Source organism: Morone saxatilis, unplaced genomic scaffold (assembly GCF_004916995.1).
Source record: "Morone saxatilis isolate NCDOM2014 unplaced genomic scaffold, NCSU_SB_2.0 Contig2, whole genome shotgun sequence".
In the NCBI taxonomy this organism is placed as follows: Eukaryota; Metazoa; Chordata; class Actinopteri; family Moronidae; genus Morone; species Morone saxatilis.
Genome location: NW_023339762.1, coordinates 18416228 through 18430269, shown reverse-complemented (window position 1 = coordinate 18430269; position 14042 = coordinate 18416228). Strand labels below are relative to the sequence as shown.

The following is a 14042-nucleotide window of genomic DNA, read 5'->3' as shown; positions in this document are numbered from 1 at the left end:
ACAGGGGTCCCTTAAGAAAAAAGGTTGGGAATCACTGGTGTAGGATAAACTACAGTGGTGTGAAAGGCCCTTTCTACAGCTTGGGTTTGGTTTGTCCTTTCTGGGCTACTGCAGAGAGATGATTAACCATGGTGCACTCCATGGAAGGGGACCCTTGGCGTATGTAGATAAGAACAGCTCAGGTAACAAAAACACAAGGATCTGTATATTCAGGTGATTGTACATTACTGACAATAGATACTCCTAAATGTTACACACTGGACCTTTAACAACATAGCTGTGGCTGCTCTTTCACTAAGTATTCTTAGATGTAGGAAAAAGTACATATCATTTGTATATTATTTTGGTAATATAGTGTACACATACATGCATGTAGAATAGAAATGTATATCATCCATGCATGTAGAAATGACTTTTCTTTTGTCATAACTTTTCACACTCATGTTTAGACATCACCCGTATCCCACTCCACCATAACAGACATCTGCCCTGACACAGCCCACACACACATTTACAAGAACAGATAAGATGTACAGTGTCACCATCAGTGGTACAAAGGTTTATTTAAAGGATTATTTGTTGTTGAAGTTGTATGGCAGTTGAGTACAAGCCTGAGGAGTCAGACCTGCAGCTGTAATAGCAGCTATTGCCGGCAATTCCACTAACTGTTAACGCTGTAACCTTGTTCTCTGGCAGCTTTTCTTATTAAACCCAGAGTTTCTCTCTCTGGACACACTTTTCTTTTCCTCATTCATACAGTTGATATCAAAGTCAGGAGAAGAACATCAAAATCCAGGTTGAATATTAGTTTGTTAGCCAAGGTCTTTACTTAATATTACCAGATATTCTCCTACTACTTCTTTATTTATTTTAGCAATAGATATACTGTGATCTACACATCCCTGAACTTCCTAGTGTCAAAGAGTGATTCTCAAATGTTGTTTGTACTGTTTGTTTTACACAAGGTCCAAGAGTTCCTGTGGCCTCGCTGGGGTATGGAACATGGAAAGAGGTTGCTGGAGTTGCTTCAGAGCGAACGTTTTGTCTCTCGCCCACTGCTCGTCCATGCCTTCTCTATCGGTGGCTACACATTTTCTCAGCTGCTGGTACATGTGTCTCAGGACACGCAGAAATATCAGGCGCTCATACAGAGGATCAAAGGCCAAGTCTTCGATAGCTTGGTGGTGGGCTCTCTGGAGAATATGGCCATAGGTCAGTTCATTCATTCATCAGCCATTATGCACAATCCAAATATGTATATTTATCCATGAAATGATGCATGTATGAATAGGAGAGAATGTGCAAAATAATAAAAGTTTTCTCTTTTTTGCCCAGGTCTTGGTAAGACTGTATTTCCACGTTGGGAGACACTGGTAAAACAAATAAGCCTGTTGTACTTTGGAATATTCAGACGCCAAACGGTGGACTACTTTAACAAGGGCATTGAGGTGTTTTGGAACACTCCCGTCACCGCTCCTGCACTGTTCTTTTTTTGTGAGAACGATGCAATGAGCGACCCACGAGCTATGGAGGAAGTGATCGATATATGGCGGAAGCGCGGAATGGACATCACAGCGAAGAAGTGGGAGGATTCGACACACGCAGGTCACCTAAAGAGGCACCGACAAGACTATCTGACCACCCTAGAAATGTTCTTACACTCACTCAGCATTGTCCCACTGAAGGCCAAGATGTGAGATGGTTTCATTAAAACATAGTGACATGTATGGTTTACTTTTTCTTGTTTTCTGTGTTTTAACTAAAATGCTTGTTTTGGGAAAATCTATTTATTTAATTATGTAATTTAAACATTACACCACTTGATGTAGGTAATAATACAGTTAGTCAAGAAAAAGAACACATATCTGATCTCAGTTGGACTACATTCTCCAAATACTGTAGCTGGCCTCAGACTACAGTTTCCAAAGCAAATGTGTTGAATACTGTTGTTCATTTGCATTTTACAGCTATGCAAACACACACATGCAGCTCAGACACACAGTCACATTGTCTCATTTATATCTAAATGCACCCCCTTGTTATCTTGGAGTGAGAATACAGATGCTCCAACTTTGAAAAAGAAAACACCTCCAAGGTCTTCGATTCCAAATCTGTTGCCAGTTGCAGAGATTTAGTTGATACTAGCTCTAGCATCATCAACTGTGTATTAGCATGTTTTTTTGCGCCACAAATCGCTACATGTAAATCTTGCTGCTTCTAATTTCTATTTAGTACAGTTAACATTACGTTCATAAAATATTGTACATTTGCTGTTTCATTAGGTGTGTCTTACTAAGGAAAATACGCTAAAATACAAAACTGTTTGCTGATTTGTTTAGGAAGAGTGTTTTTAACCTTTACTGGTATTTAGTTGTACTCTTCTCTCAGATATATATTATTATTTATATATATAAAGTTGACTGTGACAGCGAACACAGGGCAATGAAACTTGACATGTAACTTGTGAAACCAGCCAGCGTCTATCATTGAATGCAGTATTTTCTATTATGTTTGAGACAAAAAAATTATTTCATCTCACACATCTCGAGGGACCATTGATTCTTTTGAGGGTCTGCAAGTGCTTAGTAGAATATTTCTTCTTCCACAAGAAATTCCACCATGTTGGTGTTCGTAGATGGTGCTAACACTACAATATTCCTGAGACGGATGGCATATTGAACCGAAGTGGTAAATCTGTACAAATGAATGGTGCTTTCACAATCTACCAAAACATTAAGGGAGTAACGCCTTCAACTTGAAAACTGTCAATGTCTGCTAAATAGTGCCTCTAATACTGTAAGTTCTGTGTCTCATAACTTGAACAATGGTGTGATTTGTGCAATTATAATGCAAACATTTTTTGTTTACGTGTTACATGTCTATTCTTGTGTGTGGTTTGCAAATTAATGTAAAGGGATCATGTTTAAGGTCTGTTGTTATTTTTATTTTTTTTTTACTTGTTTATAGAAAATTCAACAATGTATTTAAAATGAGTTGATTAAACACCAATCCGCCATAACATTATGAGCACTGACAGGTGAAGTGAATAACACTGATTATCTCGTTATCATTGCAACTGTCAGTGGGTGGGATATGTTAGGCAGCAAATGAATATTTTGTGCTCAAGTTGATGTGTTAGAAGCAGGAAAAATGAGCAGCGTTAGGATTTGAGTGACTTTGACAAGGGCCAAATTGTGATGGCTAGACGACTGGGTCTAGGTCTAGGTCAAAAGTGGTCCAAGGAAGGAAAAGCAGTAAACCGGAGACAGGGTCATCGGCAGCCAAGGCTCACTGATACACGTGGGGAGTGAAGGCTGGCCTGTGAGGTCCATTTCTAACAGACGAGCTACTGTAGCTCAAATTGCTGAAAAAGTTAATGCTGGTTCTGACAGAAAAGTGTCAGAACACACAGTGTATCACAGTTTATCGCGTATGGGGCTGCATAACATTATGACCACCAGGGTGCCCAGGTGGTCATATAATGGCTGATCAGTATGTTCTGTGCTAAAGTGGCAATCTAAAGCATTGTGTTTGTGTGCCTGATTACTGCTTTTTAAAGAGGAAATTAGAGGACACATCCAAAAAGGTAATTGTTGTTAACTGCAGAACAGATTTTGTAGCTGATAAATAAAGAGCACCATCACCCTGTTCAACAATTATCTGTGTGTCTGAGTAAAGCCTTACTTCCCTTTCTCACATAATAAGGTCAGACTACTCACCTGCACTTGTACATTTATTTATTGCATTTATTAATCACGTCTCATATTTATTCACACATTTATTTGAGTCTATTCTAAATTTTTATATTTGACTCACTTTAGTTATTGTATATAATTTGTCCTTTTAATTTTACTCGTTTCTGTCATTAAATTTTTCGCTTTATTGACATTGGAAACAGAGTGGGAAACATTGCCAAATACAAACAACAAAAATGTACATAAACAGAAGAAATTAGTTTTTTTTTTCCCATTAGAAATACACAGTATATATACAGATAAGTAAAAGTAACTTGAAGTGGTTTGTCATCTATCTCAAACAAACAAACATGTAAGCCTCCAGGACTCTAGGCGGCGGTACGGACCAGCTTTCTCCATGTGCGCTTCAGACCATTTCCATTAACTTCCCAAGATGGCGTTCCACATATGTAAACATGCGACTTAATCGAAAAAGCTAGTGGTGGTAAACTTTAATACTTCTATAGCACGCATTCGTGTGATATCTAGCGGCTCGACAGTATCTCCCAGTGCTGAACTGTTAACAACAGACACCGGTTTGTGAGTTATTACCACAGCCTGTCGTTACCGAGGCCGAGGGGCTCACATTAGCGAGGTAACGCTGCGTTAGCCGGGCAGCACTCAGCCATGCCGGCGCAGACCATATTCGTCGGTTCTCTACCAGCTTCAGCTTCAAATGAACGCTTAACCGAAATATTCTCTGAAATTGGTCCGGTGAAGCAATGCTTCGTGGTCAGAGAGAAAGGTGAGGTTGCCGCTGTCGTTTATTCGGTGTGTTTTTAGCACACATAAGAATGTAACTAAGACACTTTACTTAATTGTCATAAAACGTAAACGTAAAAATGAATAACACATTCGTATTTATAAACCAGGAACAGAGACATGTCGGGGATTTGGCTATGTCACATACTCCATGGAGGAAGATGCACAGCGAGCCATGAAAGAAATAAAAGAATACGACGGAAAGAAGCTTTCTCTGTCAGTGGCAAAGAAGAAAATAAAAGACAAAAAGAAAACAGGTGTGTATAGATAGAAAGCCATGTTTCTAAAACTAGCTCTTGGACCATGTCTTCTTGATAACCTTGCCTCATGTCTTTCAGTAGCACCTAAAGAGCCAGCTGCAGCACCTAAAGAGCCAGCTGCAGCACCAAAGGAGAGTGAGAAGAAACCCAAAGGCTTCAGGAAAGTCCAAATGAAAGCCAGACTCATCATAAGGAACCTTAGTTTTAAGGTACAGTATGTTATTAAATACATTTTGGATACATATATACTGTTTAAAAGTAGTATGCTCCTTGCTGGACCTGTAGCACATGACATGTCTTGTGTTACAGTGCTCCGAAGATGACCTGAAGCAAGTCTGTGCCAAGTTTGGAACAGTTCTTGAGGCCAAAATCCCCCTCAAACCTGGTAAAACAAAAAGGCTGTTAACTCTTAGTGGATGTGCCAATAAGCCAAATTGAATTGCTATCTAACCGCTGTGTAAGTTGACTGATTCTTTTCTCATGATGTTTGTTTTTTATGTTCTTTTTATAGACGGGAAGATGCGAGGATTTGCTTTTGTCATGTTTAAAAATGTGTCTGAGGCAGCGAAAGCACTTAATGCTCTGAACCTGAAGGAGATAAAAGGTCAGTGAGTGAGACATTTACATTACTGTTGTGTGAGAGGTTGTGTTCGTTGTTGACCTCTTACTTTGGGAGATTATCTTTTATTTTCTATCACGTGACTGTTTTTAAATGTTGTTGTTTCATTCACAGGACGGCAGGTCGCAGTCGACTGGGCTGTGGCTAAGGACCAGTTTATTGCCACACAGCCATCCTCAAGTGCAGGTAATTTTAACATTAAAAAAAACATTTGTGTAATAATAATCATTACAAGGTGGTAGTCATTAACACTGTTTTGTTTACCTAATAGGAACTAAGAGTACCGTGGCGGCAACTGCAAAACAGTCAGACACAGAGAGTGACACTGATGAGGAGGATGAAGAAAAGACGCAAGCAGCACCTGAGGAGAAGAAGAAGAAGTATGAACTACAAACATGTCTGTTAAAAATTCCACTAGGTGATTTCAAAACTGGTTACCTGACTGGTTACTTTTGTGCCAAATCTGTCCTCAGAGTCACTGCCAAACCAGCTGTGCAGCAGGTGGAAGAATCAGATGATGAAGATGATAGTAAAGAACAAGACAGTGAGGAGGAGGGTGATGATGATGATGATGATGAGGATGATCAAGAAGAAGAGGAGGAGGAGGAGATGTCTCAGGAGGGAGAAGATGAACGCGATGATGATAAGAGTAGCCTCGATTCAAATGATGATGAAGATGAGAGTGAGGAGGATGAGGACGACGAAGAGGATGAATCAGGTATAAATTCTCTGCTTGGGTTTTAAATTTGGAATGTAATGCGAATATTTTCTATCATAAAAATGTTGTTTTGACACAGCTTGTCTGCTACTATATGTTTTATCTCTACTTTTAGCTCGAAAGAAAGCCCCAAGGAAACCTCTCCCTTCAGATGTGAAAGAGGGCAGAACAATTTTCATCAGGTTTGCAGTTCTTCTCACTTCTTAATCTTAAACCTGCCTTCATTTATCTTACCGCAAGCCCTATTTCTCCTCAAGTCATCTACACATTCATAATCCTAACACCATCTTTGTTCAAATTTAGGAACCTGTCCTTTGACACAGAGGAAGAGGGTCTTGAGGAAGTTCTCCTACAGTATGGAGAACTTAACTACGTAAAGATTTGTATCCACCCGGACACAGAACATTCAAAAGGTCAGTAAGCTGTGATTAATTGAAAAACTCCTCTCTGTTTGAGAATATGGGTTGACTCATTTTTTTATTTATTTTTTATTTTGCCAGGTGTTGCATTTGCTCAGTTTAAGACTAAGGAAGCTGCAGACAAATGCATCGCTGTAGCACAGGATGAGGCGGAGGTAATGTTCAATCTTATATGGATTAATTTCTGAATAATTAACTATAAGGGTTATAGTTAATTAGTTAATGACCTATATCTACCTTTTAAATGGGATGGCATTATCTGTTGTCCTGCGTTGTGCAATGGGTTGATGTTGCTACCTTGTTGTAATGTTGGGTTATTTGACGCAGAGTGGTGGCATCCGTGTAGATGGCCGGAAGCTGTTGATTGCGGCAGCAGTGACCAGAGAAGATGCCGCCAAGCTGAAAGTCGACAAGGTGAAAGTACAAACGGGCACCAGGAACCTGTACCTGGCCAGAGAGGGATGTGAGTAAACCCATTTCATGCTATTCTTTTCTCCTTCTGTACCACCAATTTGTAATCTTACTCAGCTCGACTAGTGCTCCTTATCTTAAACCTTAATGTTGATACACTGTCAATATATTAAAGGTAGTGCTTCATGCAGATTTATAAGGAACCTAACCCCCTACCCATCCTACACAAGCTGTACTGCTTCCAGTTAACAGTCATATTGTACATGCGTCTATTTCTATTGAATACGTTTTCAGTTTTTCTATTTATGCCTCTTGACCTGCAGTACTTTTTTTTTTTTGTATTTATATTTTTCTTGTTAACAACTACAAAAGAAAGCTAAGTCTGTCTTATGACATCCCTATTAAAGTATTAAAATTACTTCTAAATCTGTTCATATGCTTTACGTTTTCTCTTCTGACTGCAACACTCAGTGATCCGTGCTGGAACCAAGGCTGCAGAGGGTGTGTCTGAAACAGACATGATCAAAAGAACCAGAGTGAGTTAATTTTTCATTTACCATTTTAGATGTTTCTACCTGGAGAACCATTTTAATGCATAAGAGTTGATCTTACATTTACCATTTAATGTTGACGTGTATATTTGGTGTCTTCCATTTTCCTTAGTTTGAAGAAGTAAAAAGGGCCAAGCTACGAGACATAGGTGTGTATGTGTCAAAGACTCGTCTGTGTGTCCATAACCTGCCCAAGTCCGTGGGAGATAAACAACTCCGAGAACTCTGCCTCCAAGCAGTAAAAGGGGACAAGAGAATCAGGATCCCAGAGGTGAGAAACAAGACATTTTATTGAATATGGCAGGATCATATAACATAATCATTATAATTCATTGTCTGCTTTGTAAAACATTCTTGGAAACAGTTTTGTGTGAGTAGTATTTATCAATGGCAGGCTGTCGTAGAATAAAAAAAATACTCCTGTTTGCCCAGTAGAAGGTGGTGTTGTCATTCTTATTCATGCTGTTTGTGTGTGTGACTCCCAATTTCTCCTATCAGTGTCGGGTGATGTATGACAGGAAGCCAGAGAAGGGTCAGGTTATGGGACAATCATTAGGTTACGGCTTTGTCCAGTTCCAGGAACACGAACACGCTCTCAGCACACTTCGTTACCTTAACAACAACCCCGACATCTTTGGCTCAAACAAGGTACGTTTTTGCAATGGAGTACTTCATTATAAGTGTGTTTTTGCTGTCTTGCTATTGTATTTATTTACCCTTAGAACTTTAAGATTTAACATTGTGGTGTTTATTTGGTTTGGTACACTGGATGATATAAAAAACATTTATATAGTTATTCTACTGGTCCACTAGCACTCTACTGTTTGTGTGGAACTACTACTAACTATGCATTTTATGTCTTCCTGCAGAGACCTATTGTTGAGTTCTCCCTGGAGGATTCGAGAAAACTCAAAATAAAAGAAATGCGACATCAAAAAAATAAGGTGTGTTTGTATCAATTTGTGGATAGTTGCATCTTAGTTTCCCCATTTTAAAGGTCTAGTATGTAACATTTTGGAGGACTTATTGGAAGAAATGGAATGTTATATTCATAGATATGTTTTTATTAGTGTATAATCACCTGCAAATAAGAATTGCTTTGTTTTCGTTACCTTAGAATGAGCTGGTTTTACCTACAGGGGGAGCAGGTCCTCTTCCTTTTAGGCCACTGTGTTGAACTGCTGTGTTTTTACAGTAGCCCGAAACAGATAAACCCAACACTGGCTCTAGATAGAGCCTTTCGTCTTAATCGTGGGTTTCGCAGCCACCGTACTTTATGCTTCATACTTGGAACAATAGTTTGAGGCATAGGCATTGCTACACCACTAGATGCCACTAAATCCTACACACTGGTCCTTTAAATTAAAACAATGTTTTTTTTTTTCTAAATAGAAAGTAACCCTGTGTTGATATTTTTGCAGGAGTTTTCCAGAAATCAGTCTTTTAAAGGAGGAGCGAAACCTCAGTCCCAGACTGCCCAACATGGAAAAGGACCATGGAAAGGTGGAAATAAAGCAGAGTCTTCATCAGAGCAGGCAGGAAAGGAGAGAGGTGTGAAAATATTTCTGTATTTATGTTCTTTCAGTCTATGTCCAGTTGAGAGAACATTAGTTGGTGCAGATCGGCTTATAAGTGATGAAAAACATGAAGCACGCATACAGCACAGCACACTAATGCTGTGGAGAAACCGTATTGCCGTTGGTTGTAACATGAAATTGAAGTCTAAACTTGGCCTTTTTATTTTTGCTGTTTTCTTTTTCTTTTTTACTCCTTTTGATTTTCTCTCTGTCCACTTTTCTGTGTTCAGCAGCTCCTCCTCAACGCCAGAGGCAAAACAAATACTTTGGCTTCCAGACCAGACCTGAGGTTGAGCATGTAAATTTGGAGAACGGAAAGAAACGGAGGGCGGTTCTAGCTTTGCCCTCCCATCGTGGACCTAAGATCAGGTACCGTTTTTATTACCTTTACAATGCACTATATGTCACTCAGAAAAATTAGCAGTTGCAAAACATAGTAGAAAATCTGCTTCTCTGTCACATATACATGAAAAGGGGGCGCCCTGATAGCTGGCCTGTTTGAGTGTGTGCTCAATGTACAAAGGCAGCATCCTCTGTGAGTTTGATTCCAACCAGTGGCCCTTTCCGGTTTATCGTCAGCTGCTCCTGTCTAATAAAACCCAAAACGTTTGAAACAGTCATGTAAAACATTGGGTAATCCTTAGAAATTCCCATATGACACAATTGACTATGACTCAACAGATTGTGAATATGTGTCTTTTGCAGAATGCGTGACAAAGGAAAGCAACAGGCTCCACCACCCAAACAAGCAAGGGCTGGATCCAACAGGAAAGAGCATCAAAGACGACAGATGGAAAAGCCCACACAGCCCAGAAACCAGGTTAATACACACTCTGTGTATATGTTTATTTATAATCTTTAGTCATATTCACAAAATATACTGATTTACTCACTGATTGATTAGAAACTACTAAATACACCAAGACAGATTTCAGCGCCAAGAAAAGCTCCTATGTCTGTGAAGTTAAGATGTAGTTGAGAAGACTCTTACTTGAAAACATTCCCAAACTAAATCAAAAGTCCTTAAACTGGCTGCTGCCGGCAGTCTGGTCCAGTTCACCTGCGGAGGAAGTGCCTGTAAGTTTAACAATATTGACATTGTAAAGACATGTAGCTCTTTATCATATAGAGTAGATACAAGCATCAGATTCAGCACAGATGTGTCTTTCAGTTGTTTAGTTGTTAATGCTTTGGCGCCACCAAGTGAATTTGTAGTAATATTTTTTTGGAACATTACATTTAATCAGCTTTTTTTCAGCATTTCAGCCAGGCATCAAACAATTTGGGATAGAGACAAGTAATTATATTGAAAATCGTATTTGATAATATGAAAATAAGCATGTGACTTAACTTCTGCCTTGCTATTCTGTTTAGGCATCTTTGTAGTACAGACAATTAATTTTGGCCAACATGAGTTTATCGCTGTATTGGTTTTGGCACATTGTTCAACTGATAAGATAGGGTAGACTTTATTGTTCCCACACTGGGGAAATTCACTTGTTACAGTAGCTCAAGAAACAACAACAATAGATAAGGAAAATCACATTCAGTCAAAATAGAATAGAAAAATATAAGATGCAATGAAAATAGAAAAATAAGAATAAGAGATGTATGTGCACTATGTACAGCGTTTTATAACCAGATATCATTGATGAAATACTAAAGATATTTTTGAGATCATGTAAGAAATATTGTCGGGGGTATTAGTATTATTCCACTAAGTGCATCTATTGGTCAGACGGTTTTACAAAAAAAGTCAAACATTTGTAGAAATGTAAAAACTATTGTTTTAATCTCACAAATATCAGCCCTAAACATCCTCCCTCAGTTGCACTATACTTTGTAGTTACACTTGACATACTGCAACACTATAGGGACGTCAGTGTTTGTTGACCACCACAGTTACTTTGTAGCAAGCTGTGTTGTGGTTTACACCCTGATCACTCTGTCATACTTGATCAGGACCTTGCTCAGATTACTGGTGATAAACTGTACAGACCGTTAGCTAATGGCTGTAACACTTTTAAACATGGAAGCTAATTAGGCTAACAAGCTAATACGGAAAAGCTGAACATAAAAAGTCCTATGCAGGAGGAGAACAGTATTTTTCTTTTCTGGCAGTATGTTTTTAGTTTTTAAAGTGCATTAAGGGCCATTTTCAAAGAAATATTTGAAGGATAATACGCACTGATGAATGCAAACAGCTGGTTCTAAATTAAACAAAAAGTGGAACATTCTTTGTTTTGATGTTATGAGATGTAATTGAGAAATTTTATATTTTTAAAATTTATATTGGAGAGTATCACCTGCAACGTGCAATGTAATTTTTTAAATTGACTGTGTACTAGTACAGTAGATACTGATACATACATGTAAGGACAAGTGAACAAGATGTGACGTTGGGAAATAAAGGAAAACAATCTGGGAACTTAAAAATAATTTATACTGTTGGCATTTTTCAGTATTATATATGATGTAGTACAGTATGGCCAACAATCTGGTGTTTCGTGGGAACTTAAAGAGAACTGTAAGATTTTTAACTACACCGTCAGGACAAAAAGTGGCACTGTAAGTAGGAGAGAATTTTGCTGTACATTGTAGGCCAAGATCTAAAGCGTTATCCATCAGGTACACAAACTGTTTTTTACTTGTTAGTTTGGTGGCACTTTATCAGAGTTGTCCTGATACACCTATTGACACCTTATGTCTTATTTTGTTCTCTTCCAGAAGGTTAACACGGCAAAGAAGAATTTCAAGGGCAGGGATCGGGACCGTTTTGACAACCTGGTGGAGCAGTATAAAAAGAAACTGATGGGTAGCGGTGACAAGAACACCAACATGAAAAGAAACAAGTGGTTTGATAGCTAATGCTGCGTGTGTATGTATGTTTGTTTGTGTGTGTGTGTGTGTGTGTGTGAGAGAGAGAGAGAGAGAATAAATGTGATTATGGCAACAGAGGTCCTCCACATTCGACATCCAGAGGTTTTAGAATAAGTACAATAGTTCGGTGTCAATTGTACAGTATACAATGTCCATGTGTGAAGCTCTACTGCCACTTACCCGTTCCTGCATTTCTGTAATCAGTGTTTGTTTTTTTACTACTAAACAAACTAAATAATGTAAGATTATTTTCCCCCCGTGTACATGGCTTTTTATGAAAATATAATAAAACCATTGCATTTGCATTTTATTGTTGATCATTATGTCTTTGTTTTAAATCCACATTTGTTAGATTCACAGATGCAACAGTTGCAATTACTTTCAGTTTTGGTAATGCTCACTTTTATCAGGAGTTGATCTTAAACTGATAGCTCTGGATAAACACTTCCCACTCAGGAACCTTGAATGAAGTGTAGCAAGAGGGGACCACCCACAACTGATGTTATATTTTAACTTGGTGTACGAGTTGTTTTTACTTCATTCTGACCTCTTGCATCCATCTTTCAGTCATCACTGACAGACTTTCATATTATACACATATTGTTAAATATTTATTAATCCATTAGTTATAAAAAAATAGTGTCAACTGTACAAAAATATACAAAATATCTACGGATATAAATAGCCATTTTGGAAGAGCTGATGATATTGCATTGAAATACTGTCTTTCCTGTTATCTTTAATTCTCATATAAACATAACTGTTCTGGGTTTCAAGCTGGTTTTCAGGAATTTCCAGGGATGACTCAGTGATTTCCTCTGGCTGCAGTCAACCTTACACATCAGATCCATGACTGAATTAATATATAGATCCATATTTTTCACCCAGAGGCAGAAGCAATCTGTCAAATCAGTTTGCATATAAACATTCCTGCTGAACATACGTTATTGCTGCAAACATCCTGATGAAAAGTGTGTTTTGTAACAATGTTACCAAATACATATTTTACTAATACTAAAATATATAAATAAATACATGTGTATATAAATAAGTGCATGTTCAAGAATACATTTCCTTCAAAACACATTGCAAAAGTTCATCGTGGCCAGGGGGAGAATGCAAAGTCAGGCAACACTGATGCAGACTTGCAAATCTTAAAATATTGAATGTCTGTCTTTCAGCAAGTCTCGAGATGATTTAGATTTTTCAGCAGCAGATTGAGGAACTCCTTCACTCTCATGAGAGCCTCCATGCTCACGGTGTGAATGAACTTTTTCCGTCTCTGTAGCTCTTGCAGCACCCCCGGCACTGAAAGCTTGGGTCGCTGCTCACTGCAGTGTCCTTGCCTCCACTGACTGAGGAATCCCGTCAGCGAAGAGATGTCAACCTTGACCTGAGAGACCCCGATGAGGGAGTCGGATATCAGGCTGTTGTAACCCTCCAAGATTGTCACTATGGAGGAAAGTCCATCCAGATCATCAGCAGGTGGACTAAGTGTCAGGCCAGCAGGGACCTACGGCAAAAGAGGGAACAGTACAGTCAAAAACAAACCAACCTTTGTAAACACTTCAGACTCTGTGTCACCATAATCAGAATGTTACCTCGAAATCTCTGTTCAGCCTAACCACTAGCTGTTCAGCCATCCATTTCACTTTCGATTTCATCTTCACGACTTCCACCGGCAGAGGAGCAGCCATGCTCACACTTAAAAGTTGCAACATAGAAAACAGGATGGCCAGAGTGTAGTCCATATTTGTAGTAATTCCCCGGATGTACAGAATTCAGAAAAGCACTGGTAACCCTGGTGAAATAAAATTGGACATGATCAGAGATTACGTAGTTTACCCTCTCCCTTTTAATATTGTTTGCAGTTATTCCACTCTCAGTCACCATTGTCTCATCTCACTAAGACAGCAGACATGAGTTCAGTTCCCCGTGCATGTCATCATTTTTCTACATATAAACAAGCTTCTTTCCAGTAATTTACTCAGTATGTTTGATTATGGCAGCAAATATTTGTGATAGAGACACCTGTGAATTTCTGACTGTGTAACAGGTACAAAGATCACTGACTTTGGCTGATACGATTATTCTCAACCCCCGGTTTTCCA

The 14042-nt window shown here is 38.7% G+C and overlaps 3 protein-coding genes across 5 annotated transcripts in view; 2 read left to right on the top strand and 1 right to left on the bottom strand.

Moving 5' to 3' along the window:
* si:dkey-5i3.5 (uncharacterized protein LOC565091 homolog) overlaps window positions 1–3246 on the top strand; it is a 5080-nt gene extending 1834 nt beyond the window's left edge. The window contains exons 3-4 of the mRNA XM_035664297.1: window positions 966–1212; window positions 1336–3246. Of these exons, the coding sequence (XP_035520190.1) occupies window positions 966–1212; window positions 1336–1697 (609 nt within the window). The 3' untranslated portion in view covers window positions 1698–3246. The remainder of the gene's footprint in view (window positions 1–965; window positions 1213–1335) is intronic.
* An 859-nt stretch (window positions 3247–4105) lies between these two features.
* On the top strand, window positions 4106–12246 carry rbm28 (RNA binding motif protein 28). 3 transcript variants are annotated; one of them, XM_035665475.1, is made up of 20 exons: window positions 4106–4479; window positions 4607–4753; window positions 4838–4965; window positions 5066–5141; window positions 5268–5360; window positions 5490–5561; window positions 5647–5755; window positions 5849–6093; window positions 6209–6275; window positions 6397–6506; window positions 6594–6667; window positions 6840–6975; window positions 7395–7459; window positions 7587–7745; window positions 7973–8122; window positions 8344–8418; window positions 8896–9025; window positions 9282–9420; window positions 9757–9871; window positions 11779–12246. In XM_035665475.1, exons 1-20 carry the CDS (start codon window positions 4362–4364, stop codon window positions 11917–11919), a joined length of 2349 nt encoding a protein of 782 aa, XP_035521368.1. In that variant the 5' UTR covers window positions 4106–4361; the 3' UTR covers window positions 11920–12246. The 3 variants fall into 3 exon arrangements, with proteins under 3 accessions (XP_035521368.1, XP_035521369.1, XP_035521367.1); XM_035665476.1 differs by having other exon boundaries at window positions 4835–4965; window positions 9285–9420; XM_035665474.1 differs by having other exon boundaries at window positions 4835–4965.
* Window positions 12247–13104: 858 nt separating this feature from the next.
* LOC118330799 (leptin-like) lies at window positions 13105–13682 on the bottom strand. The gene is made up of 2 exons (XM_035665481.1): window positions 13533–13682; window positions 13105–13444 (listed from the first exon to the last, which is right to left on the bottom strand). The coding sequence occupies exons 1-2, from the start codon at window positions 13680–13682 to the stop codon at window positions 13109–13111; spliced, it is 486 nt and encodes a 161-aa protein (XP_035521374.1). The 3' UTR covers window positions 13105–13108.
* Window positions 13683–14042: the final 360 nt, after the last annotated feature.